This window comes from Chrysoperla carnea, chromosome 2 (genome assembly GCF_905475395.1).
Source record: "Chrysoperla carnea chromosome 2, inChrCarn1.1, whole genome shotgun sequence".
NCBI classification, from domain to species: Eukaryota; Metazoa; Arthropoda; class Insecta; order Neuroptera; family Chrysopidae; genus Chrysoperla; species Chrysoperla carnea.
The window spans coordinates 66,768,850-66,794,182 of NC_058338.1; the positions used below are offsets into that span (position 1 = coordinate 66,768,850).

Below are 25,333 nucleotides of genomic sequence, written 5' to 3' on the forward strand. Positions count from 1 at the left end.
TATTTTTTAACTTGTAGTCATACAATAATAATAAAATTATTTTTTATTATTTTAATTATTTATTATAATATAGTATGTACTACCAAAAACCTAACATAAATACAATTCATATTCTTCATTTTTGTATTGAGGGTATTAGAACAATTATTTTAAGAAATAAAATTAGAAAAAAATAAACTGTATTTTGAAAAAAACCCAATATAAATATTAAGGTTTGTCGATAAAACCAACAAACTGGGGTAGGGTAACCTTGTGCAACACTGTGGCGTTTGTCACAGGTTCGATAACATCACATAACATTTGTAGGTATGGTATAATATACGAATGACCGATTTACACTATAAAGAACGCATTCAACTGAATATTAATGTATGGTCTGGTGCAGGGGTGGGTAACCTTTTGTTTTCTATAACACGAACTAGAATAAATTCTATGTTTTGTCCGCGAGCTGTGAGAAATTAATTGACATAGTTTTATAACTTTTATATTTGTTTAAAACTATACAAAAAAAAAAACTGTTGTATTCTTTAAATGTCTCATATAAAATGATCGATGGATGCTGTCAGTGAAATTTGAATTTATTCGAAATCAAATTCAATCATGACAAATAGAATAGGGAATATTGGATTTCAACTAAACCATTATTAATTAATATCTTTTTAATTAAATTATTTTATTAATGAATTAAAATTAATTAATAAAAGTTCAAATTTCGTGAGGACATTTAAAAATTTCTAAAACGGAAATTCAAATTTTTATACGGACGTGACATCATAGTACTGGCTTGTCAAATTTGTTGACATACTGTATGATATTAATTACTTACATTTTATATGGTATTTCATTAAATTATACTATTCTACGGCTTTTTATTAGAAAATTTAATAATAACGAGTGTAAATTCTGTGTTGTAAATTCATTTTTTTTAAGTGTAAATTATACATTGAACTGTCAAAAATTGACAGATCACGTACTTATGACGTATAAGTGAGAGCGCCAAAAAACTGCGTATTAACAGAGAGCGCCAAAAAACTGCGTTTAAATATCTCAAAATTATAATGTATTTTAAATATTTTTTTACAACAATGAATTAAAAATATAAAAAAAATACATGAATATTCCCTATTGTGCCTAAACCTGTGTTTTTTCAGTATGTTAACTAAACTAAACTAAATTCTTGAATTTTTGTTTTTGAAAACATTTATTTAGAAGCATTATTTTGTTTGTGTAAATAGAGATAGAATGCAAATAGATCATTTTCATCTTCGAAGCAGGTCTTAAGCCAGCCACTCGCTATGAGATTGCTTTACCATTCCATTTTACCTTTTAGCCACAGTGCCTTTTGTGAATACATTGTTCGTTGTAATGAAATGAATCATCGTTCGACAAAGCACGCTTTTTCCGTGAATACGACTACAATCGGTCAATTCCTTTGGATTTTAATATTTTTTGTTTAGTGTAGTTTGTATTTTGGCATAATATTTTATGTTTAGTGTAGTTTGTATTTTGGCATTATTTAGAGTAACAAATAATGGAAGGTTTCTGGAAGCTGTGTAAAATATCCACATTTCTTTGAATCGTTACATTCATGTCTAAAGTCTCTAGTCGGCCGAGCATAACGTACAGTAATACTCTTGTGCTGTTTTTAAAAATTTGAAAAACATACGTATCGATAACTCGCAACCACTTTCAAATTTGCATAATTACACAATCATTTAACGAAAAAAAATCTGTTCTCAATTTTTTTTCAGATTTAATTTAAAATTAAATATTTAAATTATTGATACTTAAAAAAAGAGTGCAAAAAGGAAAAGGGTTTTGTTTTTGAGTCTGAAAAACAAAGTTTTTTCAACACATCAACTTCAAAACCATTAACGTTTAGGTAAACTTCAAACGTGGTGTCATTATATTGTCGTTATCGTTAAGTTTCTCCAGGTAAGTATGAAGAGCACTTGTCAAGCTTTTTCACAAGCTTCTTGAACTTTGGCTGTAGGTAAATAACAAACATAAACAACCATATTATTTCTTTATTTATATGTAGGTGTTTATTTATTTATATTAAATGTAGTAAGCTTTTTGAAGCTTATATAAATAATAATAATTTTTAAAATGTATAAATAAGATGCCGACACGTTAATTAATCTTATTATAATAAAAATATTTTTGGTAGATAGTAAATGTTGAGAAGGTTTTAGTATTATTTGTTCTTTTGTAGCAAGTCGAGTCAATGAATATGATCTACCCTTGAAACCTTGTTTAACAGTTTCGATTTTGATGATTTTTTTTCGTATAGGTATTGTTTGAAAACGAAATATATAATTTGATGCAAAAATTGATCCAAAATTTCTAGGAGCTTTTTGTGAATTCAAATTATATATGGATATAAAGACAAACCATCAACAAAACTGAAACTGTTTTTGAGGATTTGGGGTGAAGTAACCACTTTTATTGTTTCGGCTAGATGTATTTCTTTGACTATTTTGATATACAGAGTGACTTATCATGATAAATTACCATAAATCGAATTGGACAAACAATATTTAATTATACTTCACAAATATAGACTCATTATTTGATAAAATATTTTACGATATTCAATTTACTAATACAATGGAAAAGTGTCGATTGTGGAAATGTTGAGAAACGGCACCGATTTTAATGAAACTTTTTGTAACGCATTTATAAGATCCCAAGGAACATTCAGCCAGCTTAACCTAGTCGTAGAGGAGTATAGGACCTCAGTCGAGTGGAAATGTAGCCCAGAATTTTTTTCTAAATGTCTATTTTGCTTTAAAGTTGTCATCTCGTAGGTATTTTTGGTCGCTGAATACGAATTCGATGTCAGATTACACAGATTCTGTCACATATTCCAAAAATCGTAACATAGTACCTTTTTAGGCGCAAAAATGCACACACATAATATTTTTTGTGCACAAAAAATACTTAATTTTTAGTTAATAGAAAAACTGACACGATTTTCGGAAGCCATGGCAGAATCCGTGTAATCTGACAGCGGATTCATAATCAGCGACCAAAAATACTTCAGCACAGTTTGGAAGATAAATACTTCATTTATGCCAAAAAATTGAATTTTACGTGTAAGATGTGTATTGTCTATACAGATTGTTTTTCAACAAACGAAAGGCATCGTAGTAACCATTTGATAAAACACCAATCGATATAGGCAATATATATGACATTATCGAATAATTTTGCAGAGAAAAAATCGTTTTCGAAATATACAACTTGAAAATTAAATGAGTCAAAAAAGTGTCATTATTGTATAGTTTACGTTAAGTTATTTTGCAGTCGATTATTTGCTGGTAATGTATTTACACAGGGTTCATTTAAATCATGGAAAGTCACTTGTGATAGAAAAATAATTTATTTTAGATCTTAAATTACAGTTGAATAAATGTATTAAATAATGTTGAACTATAGATGGGTTTTTAGATTTTAAAGTAGGTACACTGTTGAAATTAAATTTTGTTTTAAATATAGTAGAGTGAAATTACGCCTTGTGTATGGATTAAAAGTTCGAGCAATGAAACTTTGGGGTTTTTCTTTTCACATCAAAATAAGTATTTTTTGAAATTTTTTACTTTCCCGGAGTGGTGCAACATGTTTAAAAAACAAAATGGCGTCAAAAATGAAATTTTTTTCAGAAATTTTATCATTTTTATTTTATATTCGCAAAAGGAGACATCGGTGCATATCCAAATTTGGTAGGTTTGTAGTCAATGTTAAGAACTACTCCTCATATTTTTTTGGTGGGGTTTCGTCCCTTCCCCTCCCAGTTATATATATATGTATACATACATATGGTAAAACAGTTCATTTGACTGTAACTTGAAAAATATTCGATTGATTTTAATGAAACTAATATCAATAGTAGGTTTTATTACTTACAACTTTCGGTTAAAATTTTAGCGAAATCCGTTAAATAGTTCGGCCAAAATTTCCAATTTAGGGAATTGTTTAAAATGACTGCCATTTTATGCCATTTTGTCCTACGAGGTTAAATTTTTTTTTAAATTGTAGCATTTTTTATTATCTTTCGATTTTATAATAAGTGATTTACCCGTAAAATGACTCCTTGATCCATATTTTTGCGAAAAACGGAAAATTTAACACTTTCTGGAAATAACTGTTTGGGGGGTGTATGGACTGGCTTTGGGGGGTGTTTTTTGCTTTGGCATGAGAAAACTATTTTTAAAAGAGGTCTATATGGTTTAAAGCAAAATTTTTAAGTTTTAACCCCCGCGCTGTAAGGGGGGAGGGGTGTATGAAATAAATGTACCTTAAAAGATTTTAAAAAGAGGTCAAAATAGTTTAAAATGCTAAAGTAACCCAAAATTTTAGCTGTTTATATTAATATAGCACTTTTTACAACATCCACCCCTTCCGCTCCCACTTTCATATTTTTTGCAAATTCAAAATTTTTAAGATGTATAAAGGGGCTTTGGGGGTCGCTGATCTCGAACTTTTGGCCCAAATAAGTACACCCCCTAAAAATATTACAATTGTTTTTGATAATCTATTGCAAAATTCGAGATCAGAGACCCCCAAAGCCCCTTTATACATCTTAAAAATTTTGAATTTGCAAAAAATATGAAAGTGGGAGCGGAAGGGGTGGATGTTGTAAAAAGTGCTATATTAATATAAACAGCTAAAATTTTGGGTTACTTTAGCATTTTAAACTATTTTGACCTCTTTTTAAAATCTTTTAAGGTACATTTATTTCATACACCCCTCCCCCCTTACAGCGCGGGGGTTAAAACTTAAAAATTTTGCTTTAAACCATATAGACCTCTTTTAAAAATAGTTTTCTCATGCCAAAGCAAAAAACACCCCCCAAAGCCAGTCCATACACCCCCCAAACAGTTATTTCCAGAAAGTGTTAAATTTTCCGTTTTTCGCAAAAATATGAATCAAGGAGTCATTTTACGGGTAAATCACTTATTATAAAATCGAAAGATAATAAAAAATGCTACAATTTAAAAAAAAATTTAACCTCGTAGGACAAAATGGCATAAAATGGCAGTCATTTTAAACAATTCCCTAAATTGGAAATTTTGGCCGAACTATTTAACGGATTTCGCTAAAATTTTAACCGAAAGTTGTAAGTAATAAAACCTACTATTGATATTAGTTTCATTAAAATCAATCGAATATTTTTCAAGTTACAGTCAAATGAACTGTTTTACCATATGTATGTATACATATATATATAACTGGGAGGGGAAGGGACGAAACCCCACCAAAAAAATATGAGGAGTAGTTCTTAACATTGACTACAAACCTACCAAATTTGGATATGCACCGATGTCTCCTTTTGCGAATATAAAATAAAACTGATAAAATTTCTGAAAAAAATTTCATTTTTGACGCCATTTTGTTTTTTAAACATGTTGCACCACTCCGGGAAAGTAAAAAATTTCAAAAAATACTTATTTTGATGTGAAAAGAAAAACCCCAAAGTTTCATTGCTCGAACTTTTAATCCATATAACAGCCTTTTTTTGCTTAGATTTACTCCAGTAATAGAAATATATTGTAGCTGAGTACATAAACAGCCAACTCAGTTGTTAAAATTATACAACCTGAGAAAAAACTCCATCTAAGGGATATTACGAAATTTGACTCCTAAATAATCGAAATAGGGGTGAAAATATATATTACTTTTCACAAGAAAAATAAAATATAGATATTTTATCAATTGAGAACATAATCGTTTTTGTAATATTTCCTGCTTTTTCACAATTATAATGTATAATAGCATATGAACTTACAGATAAAATTTATTTTTGGAAAAACAACTTTAATGGAATTGCTAATTACATTTATTTTAATTTAGGAGATAACTCTTGTTAAGTTTGTCGAAGGTTATTCGTAGAGAGAATGGAATGCGGGTTGGTCATAAATTAAAGTATATAAGCGAGTGAATATTTTAAGTTAAAACGGTTATCAATATAAATTTAAAGATTACTAGCTTGATCCTCGCCCAATTCGCTGGACTTAAAACAACACCGCGTTATAGCTTCTTCTTGCTCTCACATATCCCCCTTCCATAATACTCGAAATAGGGGTTGGAATTGTTTTACACAAGTAAAATATTTGAACATAATTCATTTTTTTTAATGTAATATAGTCTTGATTCATTGAGTGTATCAGAACAGGTGGCCATGAATCTCGTTTACAATTAAACAGAAATCTTTAATTTATTGTTCAAAATGATGTTCATAGATGATGGCGCAGTGAAATGTCTTTACTAAATTTAATTATAAAAATTTTTTTTAAAACATACCTTTATAAAATAAAGCTCATATGTCATTCTGATCTATGAGCTATATTATTGTACAGTTTCATTTACATTCATTCGGTAGTTTTTGCGTAAAAGCACAACAAACAAACAAACAAGCATGCTTACTTTCACATTTATAATATATAGAGATCATTGGTCATTAAACGATTAACCTAACATGAAACACATAAAGTCCGTAAAAAATATTGTAGGGAGGAACGGTTTAAAGTTAACATTTGCAAAATTTACTCAAACCAAATTTTATTACATAAAAAAAACACGTTTAAATAATTGTTATCTTTACATAATTCATTCAATGAATGATAATGCATAAAGAAAATTATAATAGGAAGTAGTTTTTTACAAAAACAATTACAATTATTTTTTGATTTTTAATTAAATTGAATAATGTATATCAACCCACTGAATAAAACGATTTCACGCTTTGAAGAAAAATTATGAATAAAAAAACTACGAATAAAGAAACAAATCATGTGAAACATAAATTACATTCTTGATTAAAAAACCGAATAGAAAAACTAAATTAAAAAGAGACAATACCTTATATACTCATATTGTTTTTTATTTAATAACATTGTTTAATGATGTTCAATGTTTAACCAGTGTTATACATGGTAACATATTTGTTCTATAGCTCTATTATGAGAGATATTTAGTCAAATAGCTTTGGTAATACAAAATGCCTATATGAAATACTAGAAGTTATCCGCTCGCTTTACTGAACCATTTCAATTTTAAAACCAAAGACTGCCTCGTAATAGCCTTCGCTTCCATTGCTTAAACTTATCCCTCCTCCATAACACTCGTAATATTTGTTACTTTTTATTATGAAATGAAACGATTTAATCTTTTCTTTTACAAGTGAAATTTAGAATATTTAAAAAAACCTCGACAAATTTTTTGGGTACGGAACCCTAAACTTACACTTGAAACATAGCTAAGAACAATCTCTGTTAAATTACCTTTCAAACGAAACCAAAAAAATTAAAATCGGTTCATCCGTTTAGCCGTTACGATGCCAAAGACAGACACACATACATAGCGGTCAAACTTGTAACACCTCTTTTTTGTAGTTTGAGAGTAAACAATTGAAATTTTCAAGCAAAGCGGGAGAGTAGCTATTGATTTTTATAAAAATATTCGCTGATTATGTAGCATTCTATTAGCGAAATAATTGTTGAAATCGGTTTAACAGTTTTTGAGTGTATCTTTTACTTGAAACTTCGTGAGTGGTTTCCGTCTGACAAGCCTATCGAATTTTTTCTCTACGACTTTACTCGATAGTTTTGCGTTTTCAAACGAGCATGATAATGTCATACTTAAACTGTCGGTCTGAAAAAAAACAGCAGGGAATTTTTCCGATACTATGACTACTTGATAACATTAATAATTATTGAACAATAAAATATTTTGTCCGACAAGTATTCTGCACCGATGAGCTTGTTCTACCTTCTCGAACAGGCCGTACTTTAGTATTTTTGTTTTTGAATACATTTATGGTTTACTTTTGCTGAATTGTTTAATAATTATTAATGTTATCAAGTGGTCATAGTGTCCGACAAATTCCCTATTGCGTTTTTTCAGACCATTAACTTAAATATGACATTATCATACTCACTTGAAAACGCAGCACTTTCGAAATAAAAAATGGTAAGATAGAAAGTTTGGTAGACTCGTTAAAAAGAAGCCACTCACGAAGTTTCAAGTGTGTATTAATCATTTAACAAAGCATCTTTTCTGTCCCACGGTCTAAAACAAACATACAAACATACAAAAAATCAAATATTTTGTCTGAAAAATTAGTACACTGAAAAATTGTTACAGTGTGGAAATGTTATTTAAGTACCTAATATTTAGATTTTGTCTAGTCCCGTTTGTTATAAAGGGGAAAAATGTAAACTAATATTTATTTTATGGTTCAAGAGAGTTGTCCGCAAGCCCAGCACGAAAATAATGGGTAATCCGCGTGTCCAACGGTTCTAAGATAACAGTAATTTTAAAAAATAGTCAAAGGACTAATATATATTTTATATAAAAACCTCATGGAAACGGTTTACGCGCATTTGAAACTGAAACATAGTACTGCTGAGGATACTTTCTGACTTTCTTAAGTAAATTCAATGAACATAGGAATAAATCAACCTTACAGGAGCCATCCCTGAATAGGATCTTTAACCAGATAAAATCAATAGACTGCCGCTGGTGGCGAATTTAAGGAAAAAAGCCCAGAGGGAAAAGTCTCCCTAGGGGCCCTGAAATTATAGTTTTAACCTCCACTAAATTGAATTTTGTGCTCTACTCTCTAGTTTTTATCGAAAGTAATAGGTAATTTTGAAGAAATTAATGCATAGAAAATATTTTAATCTTCGGAGGGGGGGGGGCGTGGCATGCAATGGGCAAATGTTCCTTTGCCTGTTAAAACTACCACTGAGTGTCGCCAAGACATATCAGATTTACCGGACTCCTGGAGCACCTTGCAGAAAGTAACTTATAATGAATCAAACTGATACAAAAGCTCTTCTAATATTTACTGCTAATTCGAATTTAATCTCATATAAAATAATGCCAACACAAAAGTTAAATTACTTTTTAAATGAATAGCTTTAGTGTATTTAAAAGGCATAAGATTTGATAAGTTTTTTAAATCATGCAATGTCCTGAAAAATATCTTCTACATTGGCAAAATTTCGTACGCCATTCGATACCGAAACTGAAGTGTTGTGTATATGAAGAAGTCTTAAGAAATGTTAGTTTTTATGCAAAAAGTGTTTTTAAATGAAAAAATTTTTTTGGTAAAAACTTTGACTTTGATAGATTAAGTTTCTCCTAAACCGTACAGAGAATCGATATGAATTTTTCACAGAAGACGTATAAAAGAAAATTTCAAATATTTAGTTTTTTTTTCAATTTTTTTTTTAATTATTTTACCGTGTAGCGAAATACCATGAAAATGATAACAAAAATTTAAAATTTTATTTATCAATTAATCGCCCTTGTATAGGTCATATGTAAAAAATTCATATCGATTCTCTGTACAGTTTATGATAAATGTGCTATTTTTGGTAAAAACACTAACTTGGATAATTAATTTCTCATAAAGCGTTCAAGAATCGATATGAATTTTTCACAAAAGACATATAATAGGATGATTTATTGATAAATAAAATTTCAAATTTTTGGATCATATTTATTTTTTTGGTATCGAAATACCTTAAGTGAATATCTTGCAACTATATTTGCCAATTCCATTGGCCCAATTCGGAAATATTTATTCTATAGGTATTGTCGTTTTATGATGGCTAAACAAAAAGTTTTTTTTCCATTCTCCGTTTTTAAAATAATCATTGAAGTTTCGCCAGAAAAATTATAATGTTATGCTATTACATATTCAAAAAAACCTATTATATAAATAAGTATTATACCTATTATATTTATTCATTCCTTTTGGTAATTTGGACGAGTCCATGTCAGTCAGTCAAAACATGTATTGTACCACCCGATCCGCCCAATCAAATCTTGATAATTTTATTGACAAAACAACTCATGCTACTTATTTACTAACAACAATAATAATAATGATAATAATATACTCACAAAAATGTATTTAGAATTTTTATACATTCTATAATTTACTATTATGCACTCACTATACGACCTCTATATACGATTTCTATGACTAAAAAGACAAAACAACATTGTCATTAATTTCCCCAAATATAACAAATGTTTCAGAAATAAAATTTTAGAAATATCCAATTTAATGGATATATAAAATTTAAGATATTTTATAATATTCTCGGCGAGGCCTTGTTGTTAGGCTGCACGCTTCTGCTATAGAAGCTCGTCAGATTGAAATCCATCAACGTCAATACATTTTTTTAAATTTACAATTTTCTTATCATTCCTTCATTGCGCTTCTTATTCAATATAGTCGAAGAAATGTAGCATTTTACCTCTAAAATTTCCGATATCAGGTGGATCGAGATGCGGGTTTTTGCATTAAGTTCTAGAAAGTATCTATAAACTTTGAGAATAATGTACCAAATGAAGTGAAAATGGGTACACAGGATGTTTTTGGCCCACATGTATTCAAGATACAATTTTTTTTTAAATTAAAATTTTTTATTTTTTGTAAATTGTTGTGTTCACCCGAGTGACGATATTGGGTTTATTTCGAAAATAATTAGTATCGGTTCGTGTTCAGCGATGCCAAAAACCTGCGAGTAACCATTTTCAGTCCATTTGGTACACTATTGAAGGGAAAATTTTTTTTTTCATTTGCCTAAAAACAGTGTATTACAAAAAAAGACTAATTTTAAAGCACTAAGGAAACTATCTCTGAATAATCTGCAATATTCTCAAAGTTTATAAATACGTATTTTAGAACCTAATGCAAAAAACAGCATTTTTTTTATTAAATTTCTTCGACTAATAATAAACGATTTACAGCGAGAGGAATATAGTTCCTATTGAGTTTCTTACGAAGCCTCTCGCTGTTTTTATTTTAAAATTGACCCTAAGAACTTAAAGGCTTTTAAAAGGATAATATATGCCAAGTCTATAACCGAAAAATACGCCAGAAATTAAAGGCCACTCACATCAATTACTAGAAGCCCTTCAAAAACATTTACAGCCTAAAAGTTGTACTACTGCGCAATGACCGAGTATAAAAACGCACATTAAAAAATAAAAAAAAAACCTAGAATTATCACAATTCTCAATTCGAAACATAACGATCTGTATATTTCGAAATAAAATTGAATGAAATCGTTGCAGTAGAACTTGAATTTCTTTTATGTCCAGATCAGAATCCCGACCCATTTTTCTATAAAATCTTAACAAAAATGGAATCTTATTTTCTAATTATTTATCATATTCTCTAATAATCACCTCGTTAAAAAGGGGATGAGATACTCCATCAGATTTGATTCTAGGTATATGATTATCAAATAAATTGAATTTAAACATATGCCACCTGTTGGTGCCCATGCTAATAATCTAAACGCATTGTAGGGTAATATCTTTATCTATTCGATAATCGCGTGAAATTAAATACACAAAACGCTTTTTGATCATATTTAAACGCACGCATTATGTGAAAAAAGCAGGCAATTGCCGAATTCATTTCCTTCGAATAACATGCATTCAAGTTGTCACAATTTTAATAGGATTAATGTTATAATATTTTTTGAAGTTTAGCTGAAATGCAAGCATATATGTCCAAATATTGGTGTTAAGACAGACAAACAGATTTTACAATGGAATCAAATTTTACAATCTTTCGCCTGTTTTCATATTCGATTCATTTCAATTTTTAACTGAAAATCTTTGTTTTGTGAACTAAATCTATGATTATACATACATTCACCCGAAATACTATTAAATCATGTATTGTCACTTGACTTAGCTGCCAGTATCACAATGATAGAGAAAAAAGTTCAAAATTTTTCTTTCAGAGGGGGAAAATAAACTTAAGTGGGATAGTTATGTAAATGAAGTGCTTGTACCTGTTGGGTTTTAACCACCAAATAAAAAAGCGGTGTTATAAGTTTGACCGCTATGAGGAGCAATAATCAGCATCATAAGATATATTTTTACAATAAATTTTCTTGCCTTATAAAAGTTGAAAGATATTTCCTCAAAATGTTTCACTAAGCATACTAAAATATTAACATTTTTTCCTTCTACGCTAGTCCAATTCTGCATTAAAATCGTAAAACGCGATGTAAAGCTGCTTTTTGGTAAATTATTTGGACCCCTTAGAGGTGTGTGAAACTACTAATATTATTGGGAGTATTTATGTCCATTGAGCCCAAAATTACAAAATTTAAAATTTAGCGACATAAAACTAAAAACCTTAAAATAAGAAACATAAATTAACGAAGCGCTATTTCGTAATAGTACCATCAATTCCAAACCAAAAATTATAAAAGAACTTCTTAAAATTGTATCAATAATTTCTGGACACTACACATAAAAAATTGAAATTGTTACAGAAAAAACTGTTCAGAAACTTTTAAATAAGTTATAATTTTCTCCAATTATAAATCTTTTTTTACGATGATACAAAATTTACATGCCTTCTATTTTTATAACACACAGATTGGTATTCTAAAATGTTTGTTGGGTGATTACTATTGCGCCACCTTTTATTATATCAAAATTTTATAATTATCTAGTGTCATGCTATATTTATGTTTAATTATTACACTTAATAATAAAATTATATCGTGCAAAGTTGATGATTCACTCATTCAAGTAAAAACATAATAATGAGCTATATAGGTACGAACAGATAGAAATCATTGGAAACCACTCCTTTGCCTTATAGGTCAAGGGCCGCAGCCGTAACTTCTAAGACCATTTGAAGTTTTTGATGAGTCAACAGAAAAAAATCTATTTATCATTCTTCTAAGTCAAATTATTTCTTTAGCACAGTTTTTCCATACTTTAAAAAAAATACTTTTAAATAATTCTACTTTATAACATTTCTATTTCAATATTTTTCTATTTTCTAAGAATGATATACTACTTAACAAAAAACCTACTTAAATATTTTTTTTACTCCAAAATAATTCTACTTTCAAAGATTTATACTTTTAAAGATTTATGGTTTAAAAATCTGCTTTGTAATTATTATATTTCCAATAAATTGTTATACATATTATATTAAGGTATAGGTACTTATTTCAGTCTCGAGTTTGTAACGCTAGAAATATTCATGATACGAACGAAGTTTTTGTATAGATGTTTATAAAATCACTTAATTAGCCCATTATCGTTTGTCCGTCGGTCTGTCTGTCAGCAAAATAACTGAAATGTGAAAAGAGATATCGATATGATATGTCTTTTACAATAATTGAAATATGAAAAGAGAGCTGATATTTTTGTAGGGTACTCAGAATGTGAAAAGTCATGTTGAGTTCGTAAATGAGCATCATAGGTCAATTGGGTCTTGGGCCTTTAAGATCCATCTTGTAAGCCGTAACAGATAGAAAAAAAGTTTAAATGCACAAAGTGTTCTTTCTACAAAAATAAACAAATTTCGTTTGAAATATTTTTCGTAAATATTTTTGTTTTCCCGTGAGGGCGCAAATTAGGGAACAAATTTGTTGCTCATTTTGTATAAAACTGTAACAGATGAGTTGAAAATTTGTCAGTAGCTTTAACTAGTGAGTCTTGTAATAGATTTTTGAAAAAGAAAATATTATTTCGAAAAATTGATATTCGACACAGTCTCTACAGAGTATTTAATTCTGTCAATTGTTAATTTTCACTTGTTTTTTTCAAGTATGAGTATGAGTAAAGTATAATCTTTCAAAACAAGAAATATATTGAAATAGAAATATTTTAACATAAAACTATTCTAAAGTAGTAGAAAAATTATGCAGTCGTAAAATAAAGAGGATTATTTTTATGTCTAAAAGTCGTCGAAATATGTACCTACACATAAAAACGTTTGCTTTATTCTATAATCTTCATATTTGATTACAGTAAAGATTTCAGGCTCCCTTGAGAATTCTCGAGCTTTAAAACTTTCGTTGAGTGAAAACTTATCAAACGCGATCTGAATTTCAACCTCATAAACTTCCAATCTTTTTGAAATAATAGGGATTAATCGTGATACCAAATTGGCCATATTACCCATAAAAATGTAAAACTAGACTTGATACCATGACAAAATTTAAAAGTGAAATTGATTTAAAACAAAGAAGTTATAAGCAATCAAAGATTGTATTTAAAGTTTACCTATCTCCTTTCAGCAAAACAAAGTTTTATATGTAATCTTTGGCGATACTCACGTATGACGTCATTAGTAGGTATCTTCTCTTTGTTTAATTACGAATTTTAAATGTTCATATTTTGCATACTAGTATTGATTTTTAAAAACCAACTTCACTTTTCTATTCGTGAAGTGAGAATTGTTCATTTGAAGTGATAAACAAAAGTTAGTCCGATCCCCTGTTGTCAAATACTACGCTTGGTCCTAGCACTATTATTTTCTAGAGGTTACTTACTTGGTACGGTAATGTCAATCTTTAAGAAGTTAATACAGAGCATTGATTCCTACTATAGGATACCTACATACACCTCTGATCATAGATAATAAATATTTATATTATACTAGCTCTGATTGTTTGTAAGTACGAAAACTGTAGACATCTTTTTCTTCTATTTATGCTGCTTGGTATGAGGTTAACCCCCACATCCCTTAATGGAGCTGTTGTAGGGTAGTTTACAGTAGTTGTGTTTCTGTTAAAAGTCTGTTTTTTATCCGTTAAATTTCTTTCACTAAAAGCTTTTACTTAACTTTCATTGTTATAAGCATTGCCTGTTGGTCTGTTATAAATCTCCAAAAGAAAATTTTTTAAATTATTTCTGAATCACCTACAACTTCAAACAAGTTCAATGGCGTTGGATTCTATCAAGCTTTCACCTTATTACGCCAGTAAAATCTTACAAAAAAAAAAAAGAAAAAAATTAAAATCGCACATAAATGTTGTGCTTACCTCACAATCCGTGAAAAACTGCAAAATTTTCGGACTTTTTACAGTTATTGTAATTCAATTCAAAAACTATGAGCTTTTGACATTAGTCAAAAGTTAGTTAGCTATAAACTCATAATTTTGAAACTGTTGAAGCCAACAAACAGCTCCGTATGTCTAATAGTTTTTGAGATATGATGCTTGAAAAAATTACATGGTTTTCAGAATTGTTAAAATTTTGCTTATGTTAAACCGTTAGAGATAGAACAAAAGTTTAAATATAAAAAATGTTTCTTAAATATAAAAAATAAATAACTTTTGTTTGAAACAATCAGTTTTCCCATGAGGGGGAAAATTAGGGCAAAACTTTGGTATTCATTTTCTCCAAAAATATTAAAGATAGAGAAAACCAGTAAAAATGGCGGCTGGAAGGCGATGTAAATTTGTTTTTTTGGTAATTTATTTGGACCCCTTAGGGGAGTGTGAAACTACGTTTTGCAAACAACAAAAAAGTTGTTCTACCTGTGTATCAGGTGAAAACCGGAAAAAAGGAAAATTTGGAGCACAACTTTTTTTTGCTTGCAAAATGTAGTTTCACACTCCCCTGAGGGGTCCAAATAACATACAAAATAAGCAGCTTTACATCGCGTTTTGCGATTTCAATATAGAATTTGACTGGCGTATAGAAGTTCATCTGCTTACCTGCTTGCCGAAAAATCTTTGGATCGATTTTTAATTTTTTCCCGTGATCTAATCGAGCTGAAACTTGGCAGGCAGACTCGTGGGCGATAAAAATGATTTCACAAATTTTCGTTAAAAAAGCCATCAAGGGAGTATAATGAATTCCGATGCTTGTCGATCAACTCAACTATTCAGCCATTCGAGACAAAAGATTGAAAAATGGTTAATTCAGACCTGTAACAACCATCCGACGGTCTAGTAGTCTAGTAGTATTATTTAGATCGAATTTACTTTTGTACTGTTTAACCTATAAACCTTCAATCAGAATTGTTGTTTTGTATGCAAATAGAAAACTTTAGAAAAAGAAAAGTCAGTCGACGTCGTCGTCATAACTAATAAATCACGTAAAGTGACTTCACAAACAAATACACATGCACACAAATACACTTGAAAATATTTACCTTTATTAAAAGAAAAATTCAAAGAAATGTAAACATACATATATGTTTTATGGGGGTTACCGTACACGCGATAGTAAAATCAATATTGTTTAGCTTTAATGTCTTTACGCATCTTTTTCTCTACGCATAGACTAATTTTTCATTTAAAAACAAGTCATTTAGATTTCTAATAGACTTATTCTAATACTCTCAAGCACAAAATAGATTAAATCGTCGGTTGAATCTGAATCATGTTTGAATAAAGTCTTGAATCTTACGATTGATACACATTTTATTCCATTAAGCGATGTTGCTTTCAGTTACACTACAAAGCAGATACTGATTGCCAGTTAGTCCGTTGCTTGGTATTGAGAAAATCTCTTATAACATCAAGCAGTTAATATGGCAGCCATAAGCAGGCTTAATTCTTAAAAAGGCTAGACTAGATTATTAAAATGGGCTATTTTTTATTAGTAAGTTTATTTTGATTAGTAAGACCATTATTTTTTAAAGTAATTATGGCTTCTAAACAATATCTATATATTTTTACAACGCCTGCTGAAACCTCGGTAAACGTTCATTAAGTCGATATTTGTCTCATGGCAAGATAATTTTCCCAATACTATAGCAACAGTTTCCTTTCAGACGAAATTTATGCTAAGATGATCCTAATAAATCTTTCTACGTTATTTCTTTGCGTGGCTTAGAGAATTCTCGATAAAATAAAGTCCGCATGATTTGTTTCATTTATACTTCCTTTTATTTCACTACACTTTACAATATCTTCAAATTTGCCAACGAATTTGAAGATTTACATTCAAATTACGGTTTGTTTGGAAATATACTTTTATAATACGGCCCAGAGTCTTATGGTCCTTCTTATTTCATACAAACAAAAACTGAAACTATTTTTTCTTCTTCAATTTGTGAATGAAATTTCATCGAATATATATACTTCTTCATTTTCAAATCTAAAGAGGATCTATAGAATACTTTTTTACTTAAAACAGACAAGTTTTCTACTCATTCATTTGAAAATCGTAACTGTATTAAATAAGTTATATAATATAAGAATTATTCAAATAATAATAATATTAGAATAACTTAGAATTTTTCAAATTTGTGTCAATACATAAATAATAACCGATTAAAAATTAATTTGAACACATAACTAGCATATTTAACTCTGTAGAAGTTATATTTAGATCAATAAATAACATATTAATAATACATTTGCTTAGTATTTTATCGTTATCATAACACGCACAATATAGTTTATATGCATAGTTTATAAATAGAATTATAGTTGTGATTTTATTTGGAACTCACAGTACTTATATAAGTAATAATTTTTTGGGGCATAATTTTTTGAAACCTAAGATTAAAAAAATTGAGTTGTTTTATCATAGATGATGAGCCCATAATGAAACAAAATTTCTATGAATACTTTTGTCTGCCTTTTGTTTGTAATAAAGAAAATTGGAATTTTAATCGTGGTTAATCTTACGCAAATCGAATTTTTCAAGTAACGTATTTTTTCATAACTGTCTTTGTCTGCCGTATATGTTGATAGTTATTGACAATGCAATGAAGGGATTGCAAAATGCAGCGCTATTATGAAAAACAAAACCATTTTTTTGATAGCTCTTTACTTCCTACCAGTTTTTTGAAAGAACTGTGGACAATTGCTCTCTTTTTACCTTTGTACAGCAGAGAAAAGAAATCATCGATATACAGAAAAATTGAGAAACTCGGCAAATTCGACACTCGTATAGTGTAAATCTATTAAAACTCCGTCCATCTGTCAGCTGTATCTCATAAACCGCAATAGTTGCACACCCTTAGTGTGAGAGTCTAATTTGCACTTGACCGGGTTTTAAATGTTTAATTTATAGTGTATTTAAAAAGACATAAGGTTTTGAAAATAGTTCAATGTCCTGAATTCAAATCAAATTTTCGTACTCGGCCATCTATTAGGCGATCCTCCAAATTGCAGACAAAAAAATATGGAAAATTTCGCTTAATTATGGGCTCAAGGTTTCTAAAATAGTTATAAGTTGATATATTTCTTAAATAGATTAAATTATAGATATTACGTAATTTATATTTTTATGAGTAGAAGTAAAATGCGTTGCAATAACACTTAAAAGGTTTAATTAAAATACGAAGAAATGATGATCAATAACAATATCGCATTAAAAATAAACTTGGTTTATTTCTAATTATAATTATTCAAATCGAAATAATCATATCTTCACTGTATTACGGCCATCAGTTTATTTGAATTTTAAATAAAAATGTCTGAATCGTTTATGAATGGTGGTTCATCACAACCATATGAAGTCGCAAATGATATGGTAAGTATATAGAAATTTAAATATAGTTGTTGAAATTAGAAATGTAAGATTATTTTATGAGAGCTAGATGAAATCTTGTAGGAGAAATCGGAAATTCGACCAATTTTTATCAAAATTATTACCTTCAGAAAGTAAGAAATGTATGGCAGATACAATAGTATCAATGTTAGCATAAGTAATATTACAGCTTTAATAGGACTATCAACCAGAAGCATTGTGGATATCGTCAACCAGTATGCGCCTAGCGCCCATACTGCATTGATTCGTCCGCTATAACTTTTGCTAATGTTATTATATTCCCTCAATGGTTAAAACATTATTGTATTTACAAAGATACTGCCATAGTGATATCCACAAAAAAATTTCTTATCATGTAGTGATGAACTCTCAAATACATTGCGCTCCAGAAATTAGTGTAATCTAGAAGATACAAAAAAAGTAAAGTATCATATACCTAATTTTAATACCTATTTTATTTTTTATATGGTTTATATGGTTTTGAAACTGAAATTATTAATATTAGTATTGAAAATTTTAAAACTTTGAGAATTTATTTAATAATTATTAATATAGTTTTGATTTTATTAAAACTTAGATTTTTCATTAAGTAATTCAAATAAAACTTCAATATTTAGCCAAAAAATGAGTATTTTTCAACTCGGATATAAAATCGCCAAATTGTAATCCACGAAAAATTCGAGGTACAGATCAAACAAAAACTAAAATTTCTCTTGTATTTCTATATTATTATTTTCTGGACAAATTTATCTATAACTTTTCGGCTTAATTTTATGCGAGATATAAGCGAAGGAATTTTGACTTCAAATTCCTGGGGCTTTACAAAAATTCAGTATAAATTTGGTGGGAGCGCAAATAAATTAATATATTTTCAGGTATGGTAATCGTTATTCCTAGAAATCCTGATCAGGGTAATCAAAATAGATCTTATTAAATTATTGTATTATCATTGGTCCTTGAATATGGTCAAAATAATGTTCAAAGTTTCCGTTACATACTAACATACTAACATATTAATCACATACTCATGAAGCTAATAAAAGCTTGTTTATAAACGGTATCGGCTCGAAAAAACCGATACTAAACAAGAGTCTCAATCAAATATCGATATAAATTAAAATTGACTTATTTTTACATTATATTATCCCGAGACCATACGTTCACTCTATAAATCATCACGCTATAAATCTCGTATCAACACGTCTTAGTGTGAGGCGAAATAAAACTTTATAGAATTTACAGAAATCAGAATAAGAAGTATAAAATTCAATACTCTTTAGAAACTAAATTTTGTAGTACCTAGTTTTAAGTTAAATCCAATATGTCATGGAATGTTTAAAGTCCAGTTTTGAGTTATCAATTTTTTTTCTAGAACTTTTAATGCGTACAGTTAGTTACTTTTTCTATGTGGTGCTTATTTTTGAATGGAATATGGATTTTGTGATAGGAATTTGATAAAGTATACAGGTACAATGTACTAAGTGATATCTATGCATATTTCAGTTTTTTGAGATTCTGTATCCAAGAATTGTAATATTTTTTTTTTTTTAAACAAAAATTTATATATACATGCTTTTGTTGAGGAAAAAGGGATTTTGAACATAACAATATACAATTGTTAGAGACAGTTGTAACTCAAAAACAGAAATATGTACTTGGTATATGATAATAGAACCACACCTATAAAGTTGTTCTATTATCATTTAAGTATGTACGTGTATACATATAATGAACATACTAGTGATGTGACAAATATTCGCATTCGCATATTTTTAACATTCGCAAGAGACAATGCGGATGTTTTTGACGAAAATAATGAAATTACAGGGCGGACCATTTTAGTCTATGCATCTGTATCTCTCACCAAAGGCATCACCTACGAAAGGACCTCAACAAAAATTGTAGTTTGATGAGAGATAAAAGTTAATGATCATAAAAAAACTAATGTTTTTCATCTAGACCATTCTTTCATCTGTCAGCTTTTTTCTAGAATTAAAAAACTTGCCAGACTATGCAAATGTTAAAAAATCGGCGAATGCGAATATTCGTCAAATCACTAATATATACCGGGTATTAACCAAATTTTATAACTTATCGTTAATTTCTTAAAAATCAAAAATTCGAGTGCATAAAAGTAAAAACTGGATTAAGACTAATCGATTAACGTAATAATCATCAAAGTCGGTCCACAAGTTTGATTTTTAGAGCGCCACTTCGACCATACATACTTACTTACGTCATAGGCTGATAAACACTTTACTATCCTTTGCAGCACGCAGTCGGGTAAAAAGCATATATTCGAAATACAATTACCATAAGAACATTTTGTGTCATAAATGCCCCGACGTATTTTCAATTATTTTTTTATAGCAAAATATGAGCTATTACAAGTTGTCCCATTTCAAAACTAAAGTTTTAAGGATTTACGAACGCAAGGGCAATTTTGGATTAAAAAAGGCTCGATTTTCTTAAATATGAAATTGTGCTAATTCTAAATCAATTCTGAAAATTTGAGGGGGGAATGGTTGTCCGATTATTTTAATCGTTGCGCCCGACACGAATTCAAAAATATATATATTTTCAATTTTGATGGTGACAAATTTTATAACTTGACAATATATGACGAAAAGTAAGTATACAATTTTTCTAGAATAATTTTCAATATATCGAAAATTGAAATATTTGTTTAATTATTTAGTTTTCGAAATTTCGAAAACCAAGTCAGATATCGAAAAATTTTATTCTTATTTTTCGTCTACATTCATGAAGCTATAACAAAGTTAATCATTTAAGTTGAATATAAGGTACAAATAATTTCAACCAGAAGTCTCAAGCCTTGGCGATCGTACTATGTTAAGCAAAATATGATGGGTATAATAGTTTCGTTGACACCCGCTATATGTAAAAACGAAAAATATTCATATCTCACGCAATATTATAGCTCTGAGAAAAATTCACAATTCACACATTTAAACAATGCTTTAGATGTTTCACAGGAACAAAAAAACTGACGTGTTAAAATTATTTCTAGTTGTATTGTATAACTTTCTGATTTTAATATACAATATTTTAAGAGTTATTTTCGACGATGGAGTCATGTCTATTATTCTACATACGTATATTTATTGTAGACATTATTTAATACAAATTCCCAGAAAGAAAAGTCTTCGGTTATAGAAATTTTCGTAAAGAAAAAAGGGAGTACTATAACAAAACTGGCGTGATGGCTCGCTCAAAGTAATGTTTTTACATGAATTTATTCAACGGCAAAAAAAAAGAAACTAAAAAAAAGGTAGGTGTCGAAAACTAATCTAAAACCCTACTAACGCGCAGTCTCAAAAGTGCTAGAGTTGCGTTAATTAACGCTATGTATACATAAAAAAATCATTTTTGGCCAATATCTTGGACACCATCAACTTTATGAAAAATAGTTTCAAACAAAAATTGTCAGAAATTTTTTTTCCTAAAAAAACTGTAGAATCAAAAATTTTTGATATCTTCAGTTATTTTTCCAAAAATCGGGAAAAACGACAAATATATATTTATATGCCAATTAACAATATCTTGAAATTAATTATATATCAAATAAAATTTCAAACAAAAGTTGTTGGAAAATTGTTTTCCTAAAAAAAATTTAGAGTGAACAATTTCGATATCTTTAGCCGTTTTCAAAACGATCAATTTTTTCGTTAATTATTCAATCATTAAGAGAAATATATATATAAAATTGATCGTTTTGAAAACGGCTAAAGATATCGAAATTGTTCACTCTACATTTTTTTTAGGAAAACAATTTTCCAACAACTTTCGTTTGAAGTTCGTTTTTTTATTAATTAGCATATAAAAATATATACTTGGCCGTTTTTCCCGATTCTCTGGAAAATGGCTGAAGATATCAAAATTTTTGATTCTATATTCTTTAAAGGAAAAAAAATTTCCAACAATTTTAGTTTGAAACTATTTTTCATAAATGTTGATGGTTTCCGAGATATTGGCCAAAAATCGTTTTTTTATGTATACAAAGCGTTACTTAACGCAACCCTAGCACTTCTGAGATTGCGCGTTAGAAGGGTTTTACATTAGTTTTCGACACGTTCCTTTTTTTTTAGTTTAGTTTTTTTTTCCTTTGAATAAATTCATAAAATCGCTTATTTTCAGTTACTTTGAATGGCCTATGGGTAAAATAGATATGTTAATAAGCAGAATTATAGAAAATAAAACTTCCTAAATTTTACTATCTGATGAAGTTTTTTTTAAACATTATTTTTATCCATAAATTTTCGGTAATTTGAATGAAAGTGTGGCAAAATAATTTAAAGTAATAGATTCAATGTGCATTGGATTTTGTAAAATTACCATACAAAAGACATTTATGTTTATTATTTTATGTCATTTATGTTATTACTGTTCAAATTGTTAAATTGATAACAAAGTAATTTCAAATGTAAAAATTTATTTATTGTTTATTGACATATTTTGTTGTCCTATATATTTTATAAGCATATATACATGGGAAAGTTGTCTAGATACATCCTCGATCTAGGCCATTATCTAGTTTTTTCATTAAGTTATTGTGAAATTTGAAAACTTTTAGACCAAAACGACAAAACAAAAACCATTCGTTTACAAGAAATTTTATTTTAAATATTTTTTTTTTTGTAAAGTAGAAAGGCAGAAAGAAGTAAATGATTAAGCCTATTTTTAGAAATGCCATCACAGATAGAATACATGTGTCAATAGCTATATAACGAAAACCAATAGAAAAAGTACTGCCATCATTAAATATGTTCAAAACTAAAAGCAAACCCTGATTAAAAATTTGGTTGTACAAATTCCAAATTTTATATTTGATCTATAAAAGTCTGTGTAAATTAAAATTAGAATTATGTATTATAAAAACAAATGGGCTCTATGGCTTAAGTGTGTCATTCGTGGGCAGCCAATGAAACCTAACCTAACCATTATAAAAATAATGATGTACAAACGTAAAAACAATGTTAATAGATTCCAATTTCTAATCGGGATATATTTTTAGTTGTGAACGGATTATTGGTTCATAAAAAATAATAGATAATGGTAGGGACTGATTTCTTCGAAAGTTTTCATGATGTAGATTCTGACACGTGTTTCCGATTTAAAAACGAGATGTTTAATTTTTTTACCTATTTCTACCCATCTACAGAAAATATGCCTTGTTCCAAAATTGTCTGATAATTTTTTGTTTTGCATATTTTTTGTTTATTTATTTTCCGTAGAAATGAACACTTTTCGTTCTATTAAAAAAGTACAGAGGATCCTAGCAATACCCTTGTTTTGGAAGCATTGTCATATGAATTAATGAAAATAAATTTTAAATAGTTTTTAATTGTGCGTATTACTGAAACAGAAACATGGAGTAATTATAGTAATAAGTATACCTACTTGAGGGGTTTTATCGAGGCCACTATTTAAAAAAACAAAGCACAATTTTAAAGCACACAGTTTAATTTAAGTAGTACTATCTTTTAATTTTGATTTAAAATAACTTGTATTTCGCAAAAATATAAATTCTACTCAATGAAATTGTAGTATTAGGCTCGAAAAAGTTCAAAAAGTTGGCCTAGATAAAACAACTCAGGTGTAGGTATTGTTAAATTTGTAGCGGGGCTCATGTTTGTATTTTTAATCAAGATGAATCCATTCGTTTTCAATCTAACCAATCGAATATTGTGAAATTCGATTCAAGTAAGAGATAAACTTTTTTACGGTAAAATATGACGGAAACTCTGTGGAATGGAATTTTCTCTCCGCGAAATTGTAATTTCTAATAATAATTCTAAAAAATGCATTTAACTTCTTCATTTCCTATCCAATTAATTTCCTGTTTTGTGACTCGATTGGCATATGTTTAGAGCGTATTCTTTGAACAATTTTAAGTCCAAAGCCCGATGGTTCAGCAGTTATGGGCACTATTACTTTTAACCAATAAAGTAAAGACATTGTTGAGTAAAGAAATTATGCTTTATTAATTAAAAATTTTTCCTCGTACACTGCTAGTGGTACTATATTCGACCATGTTAAGAATAGTTTCTTCGATGGAGAGTTCTTTCTGCACGGAACGTTCTGCATTAGATTTAGGAAAATTACCTTTTACTGCCAAATGACGAAACATATTTCAGAATATTTGTTTATCAGGAATTCTTCGATAAGAAAATAACCGCTGATATTTCCGCACTTACACTCTTGCATTTCGGTCACTGTCGGTCTTAACAACAAAATTGCAAAACAATTATTTGGCCAACCAGATTGATTTACTAGTGAGTTTTCTCTTCTTGACTATTATCTTTGGGGACATAATAGTGCACATAACTATTGGGTTTTAGACAAAAGTATATAATGCAATTTCTACTTAAAATAGTCCAAATAATGCGCTCTAAAAGTATGTCCATCGAATCACGGGACACCTTTATTGCATTTTCTTTTCGAGTTTTGAAACATAAGTTAAAAATGTTGTTGAGCTATAACGATGGCAACCTTCTCATAAAATCACATTTCAAGAAAAGGTAAATTCCCTTTGATAGTAATATCCAAGGTACAGTATTGTAATAATATGTACCATCAGCCGATATCACTGTTCAAAAGAAAAGTTTAAAAAAATATATTGTACACATTAGATATATTATATATGGCACGTGGACACGAATATCCATTTGTGTGTCATTTTTTCGCGAAACAATATAAAAATGATATATTAATGATAATATAATAAAAAAGTTTATTGTTCAATTTCTATGGCTTTAGATTTGATTTTTACCAATCTGCTTGAAAATATGGAGCACACCTTGAAAAATATGCCCATAAAGATTAGTGAGTTTATGATAATGAATAAAAAGTTTATGTTTATGAATAAAAATTTCAATCTAACTAATGGTTCAAGTATGAATATTTTAAGATTTCTCAAGAAATAATAATAATTGTACAATTCTAAAAAAAAAAACATTTTGAAATTCTTTTCGAATCATATTACCGTTAATACGCTTTGATCGGC

At 28.8% G+C, this 25,333-nt stretch overlaps 1 protein-coding gene across 1 annotated transcript in view; it reads left to right on the forward strand.

The window, feature by feature from the left end:
* The first annotated feature begins 545 nt into the window (after positions 1-545).
* LOC123292861 (microtubule-associated protein tau) overlaps positions 546-25,333 on the forward strand; it is a 49,773-nt gene continuing 24,985 nt past the window's right edge. Inside the window, exons 1-2 of the mRNA XM_044873574.1 lie at positions 546-561; positions 1,883-1,935. Coding sequence (XP_044729509.1) covers positions 546-561; positions 1,883-1,935 — 69 coding nt within the window. The remainder of the gene's footprint in view (positions 562-1,882; positions 1,936-25,333) is intronic.